Genomic DNA, 23,060 nt, shown 5'->3' on the forward strand with positions numbered 1-23,060 from the left:
CTCTCTCTCTGTGACTATCATAAATAAATAAAAAATTAAAAAAAAAAAAAAAAGGAAAAACAAAATAGACTTGAAAGGTAAGATTTCTGTAGAGGATATGCTAAGATTAACATGTAAAGGTTGGGACCCATACAGCCGATCATGATGATCTACCATGGTGGGGGATATAACTTTCTACCATTTAAAACCTTAGGAAGAAGCTAGAGTCTGGAAGATGGCAATATGACATGATATACTACGGTGTCCCTTCAGTTTGTGAGATTGTGAAAAGGAATATGGGAGACTAGAGATAATCTCTTCACTCTGAGGCTTCACAGCTTTGAAGCAGGAAGAAGCTGTGTTGGATAGTTTTTTGGAAACACTGAAGACATTAGAGACCTTTTATTTCTGTATTTGGGACTCGAGAAAAACTGCTTGTCAAGATGCCTCTTTATCAACATTGAGGTGGCTGCCTACCTTTGAGGAAATCTGAGAGCACAAAGGATATTCCAGTTTATTTTCTCAGAGACTCTCTTTGCTTCTTTGTATGAAGGATGAGTGTGCTCACCTTTTAAGAGCTAAGGGGAGGTAAAGTGATTTAGGGAGTACCACCAGCTACAAAACTCAGCTGTAATGCTATAAGGGGAACATCAGACAGAAGCCATGCATGACTCAGTGGTCAACAAGAGGTGAAGGGACCCTTTCTATATTAAGCCTCATATCCCAACCATGCAAATCACCATTTAGGAAAAAAAAAAAGAAGGAGAAGGAAACTCTCACAGACTGGGCTTATATCAGCAAAGCAACTGTACATTGTCTAAAGAAATTGTTTAAACTATTACATGAAAGAGCCATGGTGGTAAGGACTTGGTTTTTGAGATATCCCCAATCCGTTCACAAAATTAAAGTAAAAGTAACTAAGGTAGCAAAATCAGAAATCCATGAAAAACATCAAACTGTATGACAATGGGCCCCTTGGGACCTCAGAATACAGAGTGATAGGGCAATACCCCTAGCATTTAAGTTTTTACTCCATTTTGAGTTGACTTTTACATATGACATAAGATTATGGTCCAGTTTCATTCTTTTGCATGTGGATATCCAGTTCTTCCAACATCATTTATTGAAGAGATTATCTTTCTTCATTGTGTATTTTTGGCTCTATTGTGAAGGATTAGTTGACTAAGAAGCTAGATTCTGTAGGAACAACAGCTGCATAGGAAAAAACAGGATAGGAAAAGGAGAATTCCCAATAGGCCTAGGAGATTAGGGGGGTCTCATAAATTGTCAAAAGGTATCTCTATTCCCAAAAGAAGAAATGCTCTGAAAGTAGAGGACTTCATAGACAGATCTGAAAACAATTAAAACTAGAAAGGAGAGGCACCTGGCTGGCTTAGAGGGTGGGCTCTTGATCTTGGGGCTGTGAGTTCAAGCCCCATGTTGGCTGTCATTACTTAAAAATAAAATCTTAAAAAAAATACAAAGAAGCTTTACATTCTTCAATTTACAGTGATTGCAAGTGGGCTACACAAAGATAGGATGGTGATGGGGTTGCCTGACCCTTCAGCACTCTGAGAAAATCTTTCTTGGAAATTGTTGGAACCAAAACTCTACTTGGTCAGAGCATGAAGATCAGGGTAAAGAAAGAAAATATTTCAAATACTAGTGTGGGAGAGGCCATGCTAGGAGAGGAAACCAACCTCAGGAAGTAGCAAAAATGTATCTGTGCTAAAAAGTGATTAAGAAAAAATACTTTCTGGGATGCCTGGGTGGCTCGTGGTTAAACGTCTGCCTTCAGCTCAGCGTATGATCCTCGAGTCCCAGGATCGAGACCCACATCAGGTTCCCTGCATGGAGCCTACTTCTCTTTCTGCCCATATCTCTGCCTCTCTATGTTTGTGTCTCTCATGAATAAATAAATGAAATCTTTAAAAAAAATAAAAAAGAAAAAAACTTTCTGGTAATGGCAGAAGGGACTTAGAGCCATAGATTTAGAAAAGTTTTCCAAGCATACCTCTATTTCCAATATTCTTCTAAAAGTCAAAGAAAACATATTTTTCAAACAAACAACAGACAAGGATAAAAGAGAAGAATAAAGACAAAAATTATCTGACCAGGGCAGCCTGGATGGCTCAGCAGTTTGGCGCTGCCTTTGGCCCAGGGCCTGATCCTGGAGACCCAGGATTGAGTCCCACATCGGGCTCCCTGCATGGAGCCTGCTTCTCCCTTTGCCTGTGTCTCTATCTCTCATAAATAAATAAATAAATAAATAAATAAATAAATAAATAAAATCTTTAAAAAAATTATCTGACCAAAAAACCTACATAAAGTAAAAACACACCCAAAATATTCCATGGAGTACACAAAACCAAAACATTTCAAAATAAAGCAAAGGTAATCAAAAAAACCTTACCAAATTTGAAACAACACACAGTAACTTAAAGACTCAGAAATAACATGAATAAGTATTACAGAATGAATGTATTCCCTCAAAATTTGTATATTGAAATTCTAATCCCCATGACCTCACAATGTGACTGTATTTGCAGACAGAATCTTGGAAGAATTAATTAAGATGAAGTCATATGGATGTACCCGAGTCATATTGACTGGTTTCCTTATAAAAAGAAGAAATTAGGACAAAACATAGAGAGACAAGATTATATGAAGACACAGAGAGGAAAAGGCAGTCATCTACAAGCCAGAGAGAGAGACCTCAAAAGGAAGCAATTCTGCCAACATCTTAAGTTTGGACTTCCAGCCTCCAGAGTACTGAGAAAATACATTCTTGTTGTTTAAGCCACACAGTGTGTGGTGTTTTGTTATGGCAGCCCTAGCAACTAATGTACTAGGCAAAGAATGATATGAATAATATGAGCAAACTGAGCTCAGGAGGGCACATAAACAGAAGACAAAGGATTGAAGATTTTTAAAGAGAAGAAATACATTGTGAATGCATACCACAAAAATAAGGGAAAGGAAATAAACTACACATGGTTAAAAAAAAGGAAAAAAAAGAAATGAAAAAGACAAAGTGATAAAGAACACGCAAAGAGGACCCAATATAGATATAATTGGATGTTATTAAAGAGGAGAGTCAAAGCAATAGGAAAAATAATAATGACAATTACAATTCAAGAAAAATTTCCTACAATAAAAGAGACTTAAACAAATAAGAAAGGACATATAACATATCAGAAGTAAAATCCAACTCTAAACATTCTATATCAACTATCCATAAACTGTGGCCTGAAGGCCAAATCTAACCTACTTTCTGTTTTTGTCAACATAGACACATTGTGAGACAGCCCACCTAGTCATTTACATATTTTCCAGGGCTGCTTCACACTACAGTGACAGAAAGGAGTACCTGAGACAGATTGCCTGCAATACATATAGTATTTACTATATGGCCCTTTACAAACAGGTGTGCTGACCCATGGCCTATGCCAAAATATACACCAGTAAAAATACTGGATTAAAATAAAAAATAAATAAAAATAAAATAAATTCATTGAGCATCCAGGACAAAACATCAAGATACTTAAATAGCAACACTTCTAAGGTAAAATAATACTCTATACCAGTACATAAGGGAATAACATAATTGAGATATTTAAATGAAGAAAATATGAACCAAAAGCTTAATTTTCAGCCAAACTGATCTACCAGTCTAAAGGCACAGTTATTAACAAGCAAGAATTCAGAGAAAACAGTTCCCATGAGCTCTTTCTGAGATGGCTCAGAGAGCAGGCTTCAGGAAATCAAGAAGAGATTGGAGAAGCTTTGGGCTAAGGATATACAGTTATCATTAAGCATATTTAACAATAGCAGTAAGATTAAATGACAGAGTATAAGAATGACAAAATATATGCAATTGTTATTTGCTGACAATGTAAATATAACTATGAAAGAGGTCAGAGAGGAAGAAGGGAGACTACGAGGAGAGCAGAATGAGCATGCTGTCTTATAGATGATAACTGGTACAAAAAATATTACTGTAAATAATCAGGGGAAAGGATAAGAAGGAAGAATTGGCTCCCGGCTAGTCACAACATTGTTTATTGTAGGAAATGAAGACAAAATATTGAGAAAGTGGACGGTAAGTACCCTAAAGGTAAATAAATGCCTTATGTTAAGGATAGCTTTTAGAAAAAGACACAAACTTTCTAAGTAATAAAAGTATTTAAAAGAGAGAGGGGCAGAAAAGGCAAAGAAAACAGACCACATTCCAGTAGGAATGCAGAAGTCCATCAATAGACGAATGATTGAATAGATGATGATAGATTCAGATGATATCATACTATGCAGCTATAAAAGAGAATGAATGACTTTTAGCATACATTGTTCTACAAGGTATACACAGTCCTAGAGAATATATACTGTTCTGCTGAAGTGCAGAATAGTGTGCAAAGTATGCTCTGTATAAGAAAAGGAGAAAGCCACAAAGATTTTAGTATTGCGTGCATATTAAAAGAAACAATGATAGAATGAACACAAATTAATAAAATGGTTAGCCTTGGTTGATAGCCATACATCTGTTTGCCTAGAATAGCCCTAGTTAATGCCTTTTGATATCAATAGAAGTGGAGGAGACTGCTTTTTGAAAAGGCATCTTAATGGTACTCATTTCTGATATAGGTAGACCCTTGACTATCTAGAGGGAGGATAAGTAATGAGAAATGTTAACTACTAAACATGAAAGTGTAAACTATTATCCCATTTTAGACAAAGAAAAGTCTGCATTGTATTTTTTTTATGTGTGAATTGTATGTAGGTGCTTTACTTGAAATAAATGGGATTCTTAATACAATCATGTGTATGTGCGACAACACATACAATGTGACAACACAATACTGAACAAATTCTATAAATCAGTGATTACTTTTTTATGGTAATTATGCAATTGCTTTATTTTTTGAAAATAGATGTGACAACACAATACTGAACAAATTCTATAAATCAGTGATTACTTTTTTATGGTAATTATGCAATTGCTTTATTTTTTGAAAATAGATGATCTTATTGAAGTATAATTGAAATAAAATGTTATATTAGTTTCAAATATATACTGATTTGACAATTATACACATTTTGCTATGCTCACCATAGCATACCAAATGTAGATTTATATTATGTTTATCTGTGAAACTGTCTTCCTAATTATTACTTAATTTTTAAAAATCTTATTCTTTCTTTATATTGGCCTTTTCATCTGTAATATGACAATGTAAAAGTATCTCTCTTTTAAAATTGTTTTAGGATAGACAGAAGACATCAATAGACACTTTTCCAAAAAAGACATCCAAATGGTTAAAGATACATGAAAAGATGCTCAATATCACTCATCATCAGGAAATAGAAATCAAAACCACAATGAGATACCTACCACCTCACACCTCTCAGGATGGCTAAAATTAACAACATTAACAACACAAGAAACAACAGGTATTAGTGAGGATGCAGAGAAAGGGGAACCCTCTTGCACTATTGGTGTAATGAAAACTGGTGCAGCCACTCTGGAAAACAGTGTGGAGTTTCCTCAAAAAGTTAAAAATAGAACTATCTTACGATCCAGGCATTACATTACTAGGTATTTACTCAAAAGATACAAAAATACAGATTGAAGGGGTATATGGACTTTGATATTTATAGCAGCATTATCAATAATAGCCAAATGAAGGCAAGAAGGAGGACTGTTGAGGGCATAAGCTTTGTTTTAAAAATCAGAAATCCAGACATCCTCTGAAGTATCCATAAGTCCCTCTAATGATCACTTTCAATTCCATTCAGCAAACATTTCCTGCGAACTAACTGTCTGATGGACCCTGCTCTAAACTCAAGCTCTACCTGCCGGACATGCTGAAACAGCTCATGTATTGGTTGTGCTTCAAAGGTTCTCCATTGTATGTGGAGAGAGATATTTACAAAACTAGCTAACATACAGCATGATTATCAGAGGGAAGAGAGCAATTTTCAATTACTTATAATTGGATCAATTTATTGGCTCAAAATGTCAGACAATTCTCCATATTGATTGAGTTACAGCAGACTGGTGCCTTTAATGATTTCCACCCAAGGAGGTCCAAGGCTATAGACATCTTATAAAACCCTGGGCTCAGGAAATTCTTTTGGGTGTTGACTCCCACACCGTACTCCATATTTTCTACTTTTCTGGCCTCTAAAGTTTCCATCCTTTGGGCTTCCCATCTAGATTCTGCCCCTTGGCCTAAACCTTTCTCAGTGGTGCCACATTTAGATATTTTGAGCTGGCTTAAAAAGGAAGACGTTCAGATGGATCTGGAGTCACCTATACAAGGCACCTATCTTGAGAAGGACAAATCTGCAGTCAGCGGATAATTTAGACAAAGAATATCCCTTTTCTCTTTGTTCCACCAGATGGTGGTTTTATCACTCCTGACCAGTCTGCATTTTCCATGGCATCTCCTATTTTCTTCTATCTCAGGCTCTCTTCGGTGATTGTGGTATAATTACACAGAGCTGGAGTCCTTTTATTTTATTATATTTGCTACACAGGCCTTATCTATTGACATTGGGAAGGACACAAAGGTCTGAACTATGTTCCTAATACAAAAGCACTGGATATTCTGTTCCTCCTAGAATGGTACTTTCCAATAATTCATGACTACCATGTATCCAAAATTCACATGATCAAAGACTGTCCTCCAAAGACAAATAAGTTATAAAAGAAGATGAGGTTCCCATGTTCAGGCCGCTACACCTCTTCCTGAGGTGACCCCAATACTAAGTGCTGAGAGCAAAATATAGAGGCTTGAAATGCTGCTAATCATCAGCAAAGCACAGGATAGCCTCCCACAACAAATAATTACCAACCCAAAAAATCAACAGTGCCGTAGCCGAGAAACCCAGAGTTAGAATGCAACTTAGATGTTGTAACAAAAAGACCCCAAAATGAAATGATTCGAGTAAGAGAAATTTATTTTCTCATCGTTCTGGAGGCTGCAAATGAAGATCAGGGTGCTGACAGGGCTGTTTTATCTTGAGGCCTCTCTCATCCTGTACTTACATAACCTTTCATCCATGTGCCTGTATAGTTGGTATCTCTTCTTCTTATAAGGACACTAGTCATATTGGATGTGGGCCCCACCCTTATGATCTCATTTAACTCTAATCACCTCTCTAAAGGCCCTCCCTCCAAATGCAGTCACAGTGGGGTTAGAGCTTCAACATACGAATTTTGAAGACACACAATACAGTCCATAATATTATGGGAAGGGAGAAGAAAAGTTAGACGACAAACAATTGCATTTTTTAGGCATTTTTCCTAAAAGTTACATAAATCATTCTTTTGCATATCACTGGCCCAAAATTTTGTCACACCCAGCCCAACTTCAAAAGAGGTGAGGAAGTCTATTCTCTAGCTTGGTAGCCCTGCGTGGAAATAAATCTCAGACAGCGATGCTATTTCAGGGAAAACTATTAAAGAAAAATAATTTTAGAAATTGGAACAATCTGTTCTATTTTTTTAAAAAAAGATTTAATTTATTTATTCATGAGAGACACACAGAGAGAGGCAGAGACATAGGAAGAGGGATCACGACCTGAGCCAAAGGCAGATGCTCAACCACTGAGTCACCCAGGTGCCCCAATCTGTTCTAATTTTGAGTTGGTATTTCCCCAGTATCATGCCTCTTGGATTCATCCAAACTACCAGGACCCATGAGGTAAAGAAACCAATTCCTACCTCAGACCCAAGCACTGCAGATACCATACCGGTCCCTACATCTTCTTTTATTTAGAAAAGAGACACAAAACCAGCCACAGGAAAACACTTTCCTCAGCAGCAATTTTGAGTCTAGGCAAATTTATTCCTATTCTGAGGTACACCACGTGCCTCTTATTTTGTCTTTTAAAAAGTAGTGAGAAAGGCTCCGTGGACAAGGAACTGGAAGAGAAAATGCCTATGCTGTCCTTTGCATTAACTTCCTCTTCTGCCAGTGAACACTCGGATTTCTGTCTTAATGACTGTGGTTGAGATGTGGTTCTTAAAGGCACGTAATTTGGAGAATATCCCTGGATAAGATCATCTATTAGTAATATATTAACAACTATCATATCTAATACGTATTTTAAGAATGACCTAGTGAAATTATAAGACACTTCACTTTAACATATAGTCATTCAGTTAATATATAACATTGAACAGTTATAATTCTAATGCTAAATTTTCAAGCAGTTTATGCTGCTAATGGCTAAAACATGACTATTGCTCGAGTCGTTCGTGGAACTTCAATAACAGTGTATATTTATGGGAAACGCCAGTAAGCTTGAATGTGAGTTATGGAGTAATTACTGAGTTGAAAGCAGGTGACCCTTCACAACTGCCCAATGAGCACCAGTCTCAGAAAGCCACTCACCGTTCTTCTTGTAGAACATAATTTCTCCTTTGAATTCTGTTTTCTCCTCCAATGACTTTTCTATTTGAAGCATCAGCTGCTCATTGGTTTCAACTCCAAATAAGAATTTGCAGCTGCAACTCTTCTGCATGACTTCAGTCCGGGCGAATCCAGCGAGCTCACAGAAGCCATCAGAACAGTAGACTATGGGGAACCCCTTAGCCACCTGGGCATTCGCAAGGATGAAGTTGCTATCTGTAGAACAACAAGAAGACACTCAGGCACTACATGAGCATGAGGAACTCTTTTTTAAAATCATAGTTTCAGGAGAAATTATGAGCACATGTGTTTAGCTAACAGTGCCTAAAACGCATGTCCTGATGTGCTGGGGTGAGAAAAAGACAGTCTAAAACAGTGACCAGCAGAAATATGTATTAAGCTCTGATTCTGGCTTGCATTTTGAAACACACTACAGCGGGAATACAGTTTTCATTGGCCTGCTTCAAAGCACTTAACTATCTAGTTGGCAGTCAGGTAGGCATTATTGGGCATGATTTTGGGCTCAAGCCCTGAATCTGCTGCTTGATGTATATACATAAACTTGAACAAGTTATTCACACACTACACTTCAGTTTCCTTAGGTTTGATTTCTCTAAAAGCAGACCCCAAATGAGGATTTGAGTGTAAGACATTTACTTGGCAAGTGATTTCAGGAAGTAAGAAAGTAGGAAATTGAGAAAGGGAAGGCAGGAACGGTAATAAAAAGTAGGAGAAAGGGTTTTAGTGCTATGGCAGGTGGGAGGTTATACAGGGACCCTAGAATTGACCAAGGACCACAACATGGAATTTTCTCACTAAGGGGAGAGAAAGGTGTGTCATAGGGATTAATGAGAAATGTACATAAGGTGCTTTGTGAAGTCTGTGGAACAAATAAGTATTCAACAAAAATTGTTGAGTATTATTCACATCTTTATGGTCATTATGTTAACAAATAAGAATCAAAGGACAATCAAAAATAGCAGAGTATTAAGTGCTTGGAGATAACCTCTACAAGACAGTGTGAAAGGCAACATTTAGGAAAGGTTCCTATAGGATGAATCTTTTTGAGATTAATTTTGAGGTTTGAATATATTTATAAGCAAAAAGACACATATTGGGGATGGGCTGTAAGAGAAGGCATTTACAAAATCTGCTGGTAGGTGACTTTAGGTTCAGAATGAATTAGAGATTATTATTATATCATTCATTCATTCTTTCACAAAACGAATGTTGGACAATATATTAGACAATATTAGAGGCTAGGATTTTTAAAAATAACACAAGTAAAAATACAAAGAACCACAGTGTATGTTGTTAGATGAAAAAAATCAAGATTCAAAATAATATGTTATTAGATGAACTATTTTTCTGAAAATATATAAACACATATAAACATATATATGTATATCCAAATATGAAATGCTTGTGTGTACCCAAAAATAAGTGGAATACCTTGGCAACTGTAGATATCTTTAGAGAGAACAACATCGGGCAAAGGTGGTAGGCACACTTATTTTTACCATACACCTACCATACACTTTTAAAGTTACACTACATGCTTTATATATTGCATATTCAAAAACCAGAATGTTTTAAAAATGTTTCCAGCAGACAGCCTATCTTGAGCAAGGAGGAATTCCAGCTATTTCTCATTGTTCAGTAGCACAAACACTGAAGAGCTCTTCCATGAGCTTCCTCATCATTTTTTTAAACATCTGTTTCATGTTTCCATAGCCCACTATCAGCTATGAGAACCAAATCCATTCTACCCACTTTGCTCCAATCAGCCCTTAGCCCAGAGCACCAATTCTAGTGCTAACATCTGCATCCTGCCTTAGCTGGGCTGGCTGGTCTACCCTCCCAGTCACCCTCTCCCTGGGGAAAAAAGCCAGAGCTAAAGTCCTACACTGGGAAGCCTTTGACAGCATGTTGTTTTAAAGCCACAGGAGGAATTAAATTATCTGAGACTAATATTTAATTCTGCCACACTTTGCAGAAGCATTTATTAACTGTGTACTACATGTCGGACTTTGTTCCAGGTGTAGAGACAAAAAGTTTACTGGATGCAGTCCCTGAGCTTGAGGATCAGTAATGAGCCTGCCTGAGTTCCCAGCTAGGTCCAGAGGTGGGCACCCTTCTACTGGCTAATGGTCTTCACCCATAGCTCCGCACAACTATGGATCACTCTCTAACCACAATGTCTTTTCCTCTTCCCATTCTAAAACTTTGGCTGAGAGATTGCTTAGAAAATGTAAATACATAGCATTGGCAAAGTACTCAAGCATCCTGAAAGAGCTTTTAATGCATTTTCAGAAGCCATTTTTTAGTCGACTATTGACATGTTTATTGACTTTCTACTATATGTCAGGTGACTTTATTCTACCATATGGGAGGACCTACGGGGAGATGAGGGTGGGTGTTAAAAGAAGAAGGTATAGTCTCTAGCTCTAGATTACTACAATTTAATTAAAGAAATGCATGAATATCAATAACACTAAAACACAGCTTATGATAGGTACAAAATCAATGGTACACTGATGATATGTACTACCAGAGTTGAGAGATTAAAGATTCTGAGCTTTGAAAATGGTTAATGTGGAGTAAGACAGAAATAGGTGGAGATAATCAACCAAAAGTCCTGGAAGGTCAGAAGCAGATGCCAGGATGGAATAGGCTCAGGATAGAGAACAGCCATTGGAGACAGGAAATAAACGACACCACATTTTGTCCTAAGGTCCAGTTTTCCCATTATTTAAAGGACTACAATAGTTTTCTTTTGTTAGTATTTATCTGGTATATTTCTTATCTTACTACTTTCAACCCTTCCTTCTGGGGATCTCTTTTAGTTGTGTCTTGTACATAGCACGTATTTAAATTTTTAAAAAATACAGTATGAACGGGTTAGGTCTAAGTGGTTCAGTCAGTTAAGCATCAGACTCTTGATTTGTGCTCAGGATCCTGAGAGCAGGGGGGCTTTGCACAGGGAGTGGAGCCTGCTTGGGATTCTCTCTCTCCCTTTGCCCCTCCCCCCTCAAAACTACAAAATGAAGATACTTCGATCAACCTAAGATCAATATATTTACCCTTATCATTATTACTATCTTAAATTGTTTTCCAACTAACTTAATTTGTGCTTTTCTTCACCATTATTTTGCCTTTTCCATTCTCAAAACTTAAGAAATATAACTTACCTAAAAAACTGTATAACAATATTTAACATCAACAATAAATATCCACCATAGATCATACATCCAGCAAAACTCCCTCTGTGCACCACACAGATTGTATTTCCCTCCTTCCCCAGAGAAGAAACCCAAAGCTTGAATTTTTGTAATAACCATTCCCATTCATATTTTACCACTTACATATGTATCTTTACACAACAAATTGCCTATTTTCCCCCGATTTTATGGCATACACTACAGTATTTCCTTCTACATAGTTCTTAGTGACTTCGTTCTTTCATCAATTTCCTTAGCATCCTTATAATTGTTTACATAAGAAGAGACCAGCCCTTCTGGAGCTACAATAAGCTTTTGAAAAAAGCTGCTAAAGGACTCACCAAATTGCCTAAACTGTGTGTTCAATTAAGGATTATACTGTGTTGGGGGCGAGGAAAGATGGTGGAGGAGTAGGGTCCCCAAGGCACCTGGCCCCACCAACTTGCGTAGATAACTTTCAAATCATCCTGAAAACCTACGAATTCGACCTGAGATTTAGAGAGAGAACAGCTGGAACGCTACAGAGAGAAGGGTTTGCACTTCTAACAAAGTGGGAAGGCAGGAAAAATATAAAAAAGAATCAAGTGGGGGAGAGGCCCCTACGAGGAGGCGACGAGAGCCTGGGGACAGGAGAGCCCCCGCCGGGAGAAGCAGGAACTTTGAGAATCCGCACCGGATTCTTCCGGAAAAGGCGCTCAGCAGGGAACCCGGGCAGAGCCGCAGGAGGGCAGCGGGGCCTCCAGGATCCCGGGGTCACTGGCAGAGGAGGGCGCCGGGGAGAGCGCCCCGCACACCCGGTGGGAGCTCGGTAAAGGGCTGGAGCGCCCGGCGGGGCCTCGGGAGAAGCCGGTGGGTCAGGCGGGGGCTCCGGGCGGAGGCGGCTGCGCCCTGATGCCTTCGGGAGCCCCGGCCCTGGGGGCGAGATTCCAGCGGCGCAGACCCCGGATTCCAGGGCGCCAGCGGACACAGCCCAGGATCCTGCAGTCCCCCAGGATGGGCGGAGGCGGGGAGGGCACAGGACAGCAAGGACGGTCCTGCCACCCGGCACCCCGAGCTGTGCAGGTCAGCACCCTCCGCCCTGGGAGCATCTAGGCCAGTGCCCACTGGGAGCTGTGGTAGTTACTGCGGGAGCCGACTCCAGGGCTGGAGAGCTGGCCGCCGCCAGTGTGGTTGTTCCTCCTGGTGTCACCCTGTGCCTGGGACGGGGCGGGGCTGCCAGGGAACAGGAGCCTCACCGGGTAAACAGCTCACCTGAGCCCGGCACCTGGTGGGGGGGGGGCAGATCCCCCAGGTGCACACACCTGAGAGTCAGCACAGCAGCCCTTCCCCCAGGAGGCCAGCTGGAAGGGCAGGGGAGAGCAAGTTCTTGACCGAGCAGTGCTGGAAAGCTCCAGGGGAAGTCGAGGGATTTCCAGTATATAGAACCAGAGGGTACCCCTCGTTTTTTTTCCTTATTTTTTCCAGTACAACTCATTTTTATATCAGACTGTAATTTCCAATTTTTTTCTCTTTTCCCACCTTAACTATAATATTTTACCACCTCTTCATTTTTAAGATTCTTAAAAGATTCTTCCTTTTTGACTTTGATATTTCTACAATTACAGGTCCTAGATATATTTTCCACTTCTAGATTCCCTTCAACATACTCAACTTAATTTTGGGAGATATACAAGATATTTTTGTTGTTGTTGTTGTTTTGTGTTTTTTGTTTTCTCTGTCTCATTTATTTCTACAACGGCATAAGTTAATACGTTCTAAAACATGACCAGTATGCACCCAGAACCAAGTGGTATGCCATTCTGTGAGATTCCTCATTCCCATTCTGCCCCCCTCTTTTATCTTATTTATGTTTTGGTGGTCAATGTTGGAGCCCTTCTGGGTTATATAAATTTGGAACTAAGCATCTTCTAGGTTACAGAACTTAATATACTCAGAAACAAGAGGATTACCCTCTAGAACCCCTCAGGTAGACTACATTCTCCCTCCACTACAACTTCTTCACCACCACCATCTCCCAGTCCCCCCTTTTTTCCTTCTCCTTTTTTTTCTTTTTTCTTTTCTTTTCTTTTCTTTTCTTTCTTTCTTTCTTTCTTTCTTTCTTTCTTTCTTTCTTTTCTTTTCTTTTCTTTTCTTTCTTTTCTTTCTTTTTCTTCTTTAGGATTCCTGGCCTTTTATTTTTTACTATTTTGTTTTACAATTTGTTTTTCTTTTTAGTGGTCCTTTTGCTTTATTTTGTTCTGATCTTTGTTTTCAATTTCTGGTCTCTGACCTCGGCAGAATCATCTAGGGTGAAATTTACTTAGGTCTTGATTGATATTCTTGATGCAGCCTGCTCATACAGCCACCCTGCACTGAGCAAAATGACTAGAAAGAAGAATTCACCACAAAATAAAGAATCAGAAACAGTACTCTCTGCCACAGAGCTATAGAATTTGGATTATAATTTGATGTCAGAAAGCCAGTTCAGAAGCACAATTATAAAGTTACTGGTGGCGCTGGAAAAAAGCATAAAGGATTCAAGAGACTTCATGACTGCAGAATTGAGATGTAATCAGGCAGGAATTAAAAATCAAATGAGATGCAATCCAAAATGGAGGTCCTAACGACAAGAGTTAATGAGGGAGAAGAAAGAGTGAGTAACATAGAAGACAAGTTGATGGCAAGGAAGGAAGCTGAGGAAAAAAGAGAAAAACAATTAAAAGACCATGAGGAAAGGTTAAGGGAAATAAATGACAGCCTCAGAAGGAAAAAAATCTACATATAATTGGGGTTCCAGAGGGTGCTGAGAGGGACAGAAGACCAGAAAGCACATTTGAACAAATCATACCTGAGAACTTCCCTAATTTGGGGAGGGAAACAGGCATTCAGATCCAGGAGATGAAGAGATCTCCCTCTAAAATCAATAAAAACCATTCAACACCTTGACATTTAATAGTGAAACTTGCAAATTCCAAAGATAAAGAGAAAATCCTTAAAGCAACAAGAGACAAGAGATCCCTAACTTATATGGGGAGAAATATTAGATTAACAGCAGACTTCTCCACAGAGACCTGGCAGGCCAGAAAGGGCTGGCAGTATATATTCAGGATCTTAAATGAGAAGAACATACAGCCAAGAACACTTTATCCAGTAAGGCTCTCATTCAGAATAGAAGGAGAGATGAAGAGCTTCCAAGATAGGCAGAAACTGAAAGAATATGTGACCACCAAACCAGCTCTGCAAGAAATATTAAGGGGGACTCTGTAAAAGAAAGAGGAAGCCCAAAGAAATAATCCACAAAAACAGGGCCTGAATAGGTATTATGATGACACTAAATTCATATCTTTCAATAGTAACTCTGAACGTGAATGGGCTTGATCCCATCAAAAGGTGCAGGGTTTCAGACTGGATAAAGGCAAGACTCATCTATTTGCTGTCTACAAGAGACTCATTTTAGACCTAAGGACACCTCCAACCTGAAAATGAAAGGTTGGAGAACCATTTACCATTCAAATGGTCCTCAAAAGAAAGTAGGGGTAACAATCCTCATATCATATAAATTAAAGTTTACCCCAAAGACTGTAGTAAGAGATGAAGAGGGACACTATATCATACTTAAAGGATCTATCCAACAAGAAGACCTAACAATCATGAAAGTTTATGCCCCTAATATGGGAGCTGCCAAGTATATCAATCAATTAATAACCAAAGTAGGGCAGCCTGGGTGGCTCAGCGGTTTAGGGCCGCCTTCGGCTCAGGTCGTGATCCTGGAGGCCCAGGATCGAGTCCCATATCAGGCTCCCTGCATTGGAGCCTGCTTCTCCCTCTGCCTGTGTCTCTGCCTCTTTCTCTGTCTCTCACGAATAAATAAATAAAATATTAAAAAAAAAATAACCAAAGTAAAGACACACTTAGATAATAATACACTAACACTGGGAGACCTCAACACTGAACTTTCTGCAAATGACATATTTAAGCACAACATCTCCAAAGAAATAAGAGCTTTAAATGATACACTGGACCAGATGGATTTCACAGATATTTACAGAACTTTACATCCAAACGCAACTGAATATACATTCTTCTCAAGTGCACATGGACTTTCTCCAGAATAGTCCACATACTGGGTCACAAATCAGGTCTCAACCGATACCAAAAGATTGGGATTGTCCTGCATATTTTCAGATGATAAATGCTTTGAAACTTGAACTCAATCACAAGAAGAAATTTGGAAGAAACTCAAACAAGTGGAGGTTAGAGAGCATCCTGGTAGAAGATGAAAGGGTCAACCAGGATACTAGAGAAGAATTAAAAAGATTAATGGAAACTAATGAGAATGAAGATACAACTGTCCAAAATCTTTGGGATACAGCAAAAGCAATCCTAAGAGGGAAATACAATGCAATACAAGCATCCCTCAAAAAATTGGAAAAAACTCAAATACACAAGCTAACCTTGCACCTAAAGGAACTGGAGAAAGAACAGCAAATAAAACCTACACCAAGCAGAAGAAGAGAGTTAATAAAGATTCGAGCAGAACTCAAAGATATAGAAACCAGAAGAACTGGAGAAGAGATCAACAAAACCAGGAGTTGGTTCTTTGAAAGAATTCATAGGATAGATAAACCATTAGCCAGCCTTATTAAAAACGAAAGAGAAAAGACTTTAATTAATAAAATCATTAATGAAAAAGGAGAGATCACAACCAATATCAAGGAAATACAAACGATTTTAAAAACATATTATGAGCAGCTATACGTCAATAAATTAGGCAATCTAGAAGAAATGGACACAAATCTGGAAAACCACAAACTACCAAAACTGGAACAGGAAGAAGCAGACAACCTGAACAGGCCTATAACCAGGGAGGAAATTGAAGCAGTCATCAAAAACCTCCCAAGACACAAAAGTCCAGGGCCAGATGGCTTCCCAGGGGAATCCTATCAAACATTTAAAGAAGAAATAATACCTATTCTACTAAAGCTGTTCTGAAAGATAGAAAGGGATGGAATATTTCCCAACTCATTTTATGAGACCAGCATCACCTTAATTCCAAAACCAGACAAAGACCCCACCAAAAAGGAGAATTATAGACCAATATCCCTGATGAACACAGATGCGAAAATTCTCAACAAGATACTAGCCAATAGTATCCAAAGGTATATTAAGAAGATTATTCATCATGACCAAGTGGGATTTATCCCTGGGATGCAAGGCTGGCTCAACACTTGTAAAATAATCAACGTGATAGATCATATCAAGAAGAGAAAAAATAAGAACCATATGATCCTCTCAACAGATGCAGAGAAAGCACTTGACAAAATACAGCATCCTTTCCTGATCAAAACTCTTCAAAATGTAGAGATAGAGGGAACATTCCTCAGCATCTTAAAAGCCATCTATGCAAAGCCACAGCAAATATCATTCTCAATGGGGAAATACTGGGAGCCTTTCCCCTAAGATCAGGAGCACAACAGGATGTCCACTCTCATCACTGCTACTCAACATGGTACTAGAAGTCCTAGCCTCTTGCTGAGACAGACAACAAAAATAAAAGTCATTCAAATAGGCAAAGAAGAAGTCAAACTCTTCCTCTTCACAGATGACATGATACTATATAGAAAACCCAAAAGACTCCACCCCAAGATTGCTAGAACTCATACAGCAATTTGGCAGTGTGGCACGATACAAAATCAATGCCCAGAAATCAGTGGCATTTCTATACACTAACAATGAGACTGAAGAAAGAGAAATTAAGGAGTCAATCCCATTTACAATTGCACCCAAAAGCATAAGATACCTAGGAAGAAACCTAACCAAAGAGGTAAAGGACCTATACCCTAAAAACTACAGAACACTTCTGAAAGAAATTGAGGAAGACACAAAGAGATGGAAAAATATTCCATGCTCGTGGATTGGCAGAATTAATATTGTGAAAATGTCAATGTTACCCAGGGCAATTTACACATTCAATGCAATCCCTATCAAAATACCATGGACTTTCTTCAGAGAGTTGGAATAAATCATGTTAAGATTTGTGTGGAATCGGGGATCCCTGGATGGCTTAGCAGTTTAGTGCTGCCTCCAGCCCAGGACATGATCCTGGAGTCCCAGGATCAAGTCCCACATCAGGCTCCCTGTGTGAAGCCTCCTTCTCCTTCTGCATCTGTGTCTCTGCCTCTCTCTCTCTCTCTCTCTCTCTCTCTCTCTGTCTCTCATGAATAAATAAATAAAATATTAAAAAAAAATTTTGTGTGAAATCAGAAAAGACCCCGAATAGCCAGGGGAATATTGAAAAAGAAACCAGAGCTGGGGGCATCACAATGCCAGATTTCAAGTTGTACTACAAAGCTGTGATCATCAAGACAGTATGGTACTGACACAAAAACAGACACATAGATCAATGGAACAGAATAGAGAACCCAGAAATGGGCCTTCAACTCTATGGTTGACTAGTATTTGACAAAGCAGGAAAGACTATCCACACGAAAAAGAACAGTCTCAGTCTCTTCAATAAATGGTGCTGGGAGAGTTGGACACCCACATGCAGAAGAATGAAACTAGACCATTCTCTTACACCATACACAAAGATAAACTCAAAATGGATGAAAGATCTAAATGTGAGACAAGATTCCATCGAAATCCTAGAGGAGAACATGGGCAACAACCTTTTTGAACTCGGCCACAGTAACTTCTTGCAAGATACATCCACGAAGGCAAAAGAAACAAAAGCAAAAATGAACTATTGGGACTTCAAGATAAAAAGCTTCTGCACAGCAAAAGAAAGTCAACAAAACTAAAAGACAACCTACAGAATGGGAAAAGATATTTGCAAATGACCTATCAGATAAAAGGCTAGTATCGAAGATCTATAAAGAGCTTGTTAAACTCAACAGCAAAGAAATAAACAATCCATCATGAAATGGGCAAAAGACATGAACAGAAATCTCACAGAGGAAGACACAGACATGGCCAACAAGCACATGAGGAAATGGTCCGCATCACTTGCCATCAGGGAAATACAAATCAAAACCACAATGAGATACCACCTCACACCAGTGAGAATGGGGAAAATTAACAAGGCAGGAAACCACAAATGTTGGAGAGGATGCGGAGAAAGGGGAACCCTCTTGCACTGTTGGTGGGAATGTGAACTGATACAGCCACTCTGGAAAACTGTGTGGGGGTCCCTCAAAGAGTTAAAAATAGAGCTACCCTAAGACCCAGCAAGTGCACTGCTAGGGATTTACCCCCAAAGATACAGATGCAGTGAAACAGCAGGACACCTGCACCCCAATGTTTATAGCAGCAATGTCCATAAGAGCCAAATTGTGAAAGGAGCCTTGGTGCCCATTGAAAGATGAATGGATAAAGAAGATGTGGTTTATGTATACAATGGCATATTAGCCATTAGAAACGATGAATACCCACCATTTGCTTCAACATGGATGGAACCGGAGGGTATTATGCTGAGTGAAGTAATAAGTCAATCAGAGAAAGACAAACATTATATAGTCTCATTCATATGGAGAATATAAAAAATAGTGATAGGGAATAAAGGGGAAAGGAGATAAAGTGAGTGGGAAATATCAGTGAAGGTGCAGAACATGAGAGACTCCTAACTGGGAAATGAACAAGGGGTAATGGAAGGGGAGGTGGGCTGGGGGATGGGGTGACTGGGTGACGGGCACTGAGGGGGGCACTTGATAGGATGAGCACTGGGTGTTATGCTATATGTTGGCAAATAGAACTCCAATAAAAAAATAAACAAAAAAAGGATTATACTCTGTTTGGGGTATTTAATTCTTCCTGCAAATATACTGCAAAAACAAAGCAAAAAAAAATCATGTATTTAGCCTTTCTGTTTATATTTAGCATTTGTCCTCGATATGTAATTGCATTTCAATTCCAAAGAGAATTTAGTGGCAGTCTCCGTGCCTCATAAAGCTTAGTGTACTTGTTACAAGAATAGTCCTTCTGTTTGGGAAAGAGTACCTCCTCTTACCCAGCTATCTACTTGGAAACATATGCTTTTCAGAATACCAGTCCTGGAATCTCCAAAGAAACACGACATTTACTTTAGAATTATGTAAAACAAAGCCATTGCCATAATGATTATGAACCCATCATGGCTATATCACTATCCATACATATGCTAAGCGTATTTAACCTTTTAAGGAATCAATTATGTATATGTGATATGCATCTAAATGCCACACAGCTTTTCCCTGCTTATTTCTAGGTCATCCTTTTGTGCAAATTTATTTTTGAACCGGGAGTAAACAGTAGGATCTAAATGTGTTTACAGTTTAGGCAGTTGATTCTTTCTCTAAATGCTTCCTTAGCAAAAAGCCTGTGTAGATCATCAGAGGGAAGGAATCTCAGGGTTGGGAGACCCAGGTCCTTTGTTCTGACTTCCTAATACACAGGCACCACTTTCCAGTTCAAATGGAGTTGTAGTATTCCTTGTCAGCTCCCCAAGCTTTCTGGGAATGGTGGAAGAAATGGAAAGGTATAGAAGAAAAGAAGGAGAGAGGGCAAAAGTCAAACCACAACTAACTCCTTTCATCCTTGTGGTTTTTTTTTTTTTTTTTTTTTTTTTTTAAATGAGAACATTGAGGCCTGGAGAACTTTAGCTTCTGGTCTAAGGGGATTAAAACTGGTTCTGTGTTTATCCTGCATTCTTTCTGCAAAGAAGTGACTTGTTCTCTATTTTCAAGCAGGAATGGATTAATTCTGGAAAAAAAATGACTCTAGAAAATAGTTTAAAGCTAATTCTAGAAAATGGGTTATTCTAGAAAATGTTTACCTCTTCTGTTCTGCCAACAGCCCAAATTGATAGTTTTTCTCTACAGAGATCATTTATGAACCAATCATTGACATATATCAACTCATAAATAAAATACACAAATACATAAATAAAATACCAAGTTCAGCTTTAAGACAAAGTTCATTAATGACATCTCCCAAGCCAGTTTGAGTCTCTTAGCAACCTCCATGTCACTTCCTCATTTTCTCCAGAAAATCAGTATTTTATGACAGCGACTTTCTTGGTTCCAAAATATTTTGCACAGGCTTCCTCCCAGGAGGCAAAGAAATGTAGCTGCGATTCAACAGATCAGGTTTCTGACCTCATGCCCTTCAGTGTAGATCAGAATACTTACAAAATTATTCCATTAAAATATCCTTCCATTGGCTGAAGCCATTAATTTGTATTCTAAGGGATCTTGGGGCATAGATCTAAGTTCAATACTGTTTTTGAAGCCCCATGATGATTAAAAACCTATCAAAACTGCATATTCTACTGTGTTGTATATTCATGTTTGAGGAGTTTTGACTTGTTTTAATATGAGTCTGCCAACTTTTTAACTGTTGAAACTTCAGGAAGGTGTGCTATTTGTTTTCTATGACTCTCGTGGATACCATTTAGCATACCTCAATATAACCTATGCTTGAGAATCATGATGGAAGGTAGACTGATGTGGGAAACAAAGGCAAAGAAACAAATTCAATTTCCTTACTGCCTACAGTCTATTGACAAGTCCTTTTTTTTTTTTAAGGTTTTATTTATTTATTCATGAGAGACACACGCAGAGAGAGACAGAGACACAGGCAGAGGGAGAAGCAGGCTCCATATAGGGAGCTCAATGTGGGACTCGATCCCAGGACTCCAGGACCATGCCCTGGGCAGAAGGTAGACACTCAGCTGCTGAGCCACTCAGGTGCCCGCCTGACAAGTACTTGAAAAGGGTAGAGTGACCTTCCCTCTGGGAGCTCAGCTGCCTCAATATTATTACTTTGCTAAAGGCAGAAAGAAATCTTAGTTTAACATTACCCTGACCTCCAGAATCCTGTAAGTCTTCTTTAACATACAGAATTTCCTTTGGAAACTTCCTTATCCCTACCCCCCAAGATATGTTAACAGTCATTCTCCAAGCTAATATATACATATCTGATTTATATCCGAAAGGTCTCATGGCTAAGTTTTCAGTAATAAATGACCTTTTCCTAACAATGGCCTGTCCCCTCAGGGTCCTGGAAACCTTGTTTTCAAAAGACCTTGGAGGTTGATACTATCCCTAACCCCCTCCCAACTTGAAAGTGTATAGTCAGTCATCACAATCTGAATGCAGCTCTTTCTGCCCATAGGTCCTGTCTCTGTGCTTTAATAAAACAATCTTTTGCCTGAAGATGTCCCAAGAATTCTTTCTTGACTGTTCCGAACTCCAGGATTTCTACATCATAGACTAGGGCATACTCCAAAAAAATTAGATCCAAAGCAACCCGTTCCAGAGGCCTCGAATACTTCAAGACAACCATCTCTGTATCCGGTCTAAAAATTCTGCGTTATGGCAGACCCCTGGAATCATTTGAACCAAAGGAGTTAGTGGTACTTGGCATCAAGGAGGATTCTGTATTCCTTTGGCTCTTTCTGACAATGGCACAGAAACAGAGACTTTGATGGTCCAAATCTTTCTGAAATGTGCTTCTGGTACTGGTTCTCTTTTAAAACCAAATCTTGTGTCATGCTAGCCAGTACTCTATGAACATACTCTGCAGACAAAGTAGATGGGCAAATCTGAGTCCTCCAGCACTCACATTCTTGCAGAGAACAAGAAACAAACATTAACTTTTAAGTTCTTTTAGGAGTTGCCCCATGCTTTCTGAGTAACATTTACATACAGATCCAAGATAGACAACATCTGTCTCCCTTGTGTTATTGATCACTGTCATCTCAAGAGAATACTTTATTCAAGCAAATAGATTATGAATATCCCCGACTTTAAAATATTTAAGTCATCTTTGCACTTTATATCGATTTCAGGGAACTTAATTGTATCATTTCCAAGTATGATGACATCTTTATTAGATTGGTGGTACTGGCTGCAAGCTAAAATCCTCAGTGTGCTTTGTACCCAAATTTAGGAGGTTGCTTGGATGGAGGACTTTCCTAACCTTATAAAAAAAGTAGTTGAAAAATTTGCAAAGAGGGAATCTCATGGTCCTTGCAATTTATGCATCACCTAGTAGCATGCTTCAGATGGTTACATTGGTAGCTTTCATCCGTTATTTATGGTTTGATTTTCTAAAAACTGTATAAATTATCACTGCAAACAGACAAAAATGAGAAGAACACTATCATAAAGCAAAGCTCAAAGCTGGGATTCTAGTGCTGAAGCTGTAGTAGAGAGCAGTAAGCTCTATCTGTGAATGAGACTATCTAGGTCTTTTCAGTCCAGTAAGCAAACACACAGACAAATATAAACAAATGCACTGCTCCATCTTGTCACTGGGAATGTGGTCTAGGCCAGCAACATCAGCCTCAGCTGGGAACTTCTTGGAAATGCAGACTCTCAAGCCTCATCCCAGGCCCCCTAAATCACAATCTGTATTTTAACAAGATTCACATGCACATTAATAGTTGAGAAGCTCCTTTAAAATATCATTGGAGAGGTATATGAGA

At 38.9% G+C, this 23,060-nt stretch overlaps 1 protein-coding gene across 4 annotated transcripts in view; it reads right to left on the reverse strand.

Annotated features, from left to right (window-relative positions):
• The window catches only part of KCNH8 (potassium voltage-gated channel subfamily H member 8), a 400,632-nt gene that overhangs the window by 263,621 nt on the left and 113,951 nt on the right, over positions 1–23,060 (reverse strand). For all 4 annotated transcript variants that reach the window (XM_072726752.1, XM_072726751.1, XM_026006436.2 and 1 more), the window contains exon 2: positions 8,379–8,612. In XM_072726752.1, the coding sequence (XP_072582853.1) occupies positions 8,379–8,612 (234 nt within the window). The remainder of the gene's footprint in view (positions 1–8,378; positions 8,613–23,060) is intronic.

Source organism: Vulpes vulpes, chromosome 11, assembly GCF_048418805.1.
Source record: "Vulpes vulpes isolate BD-2025 chromosome 11, VulVul3, whole genome shotgun sequence".
Lineage (NCBI taxonomy): Eukaryota > Metazoa > Chordata > Mammalia > Carnivora > Canidae > Vulpes > Vulpes vulpes.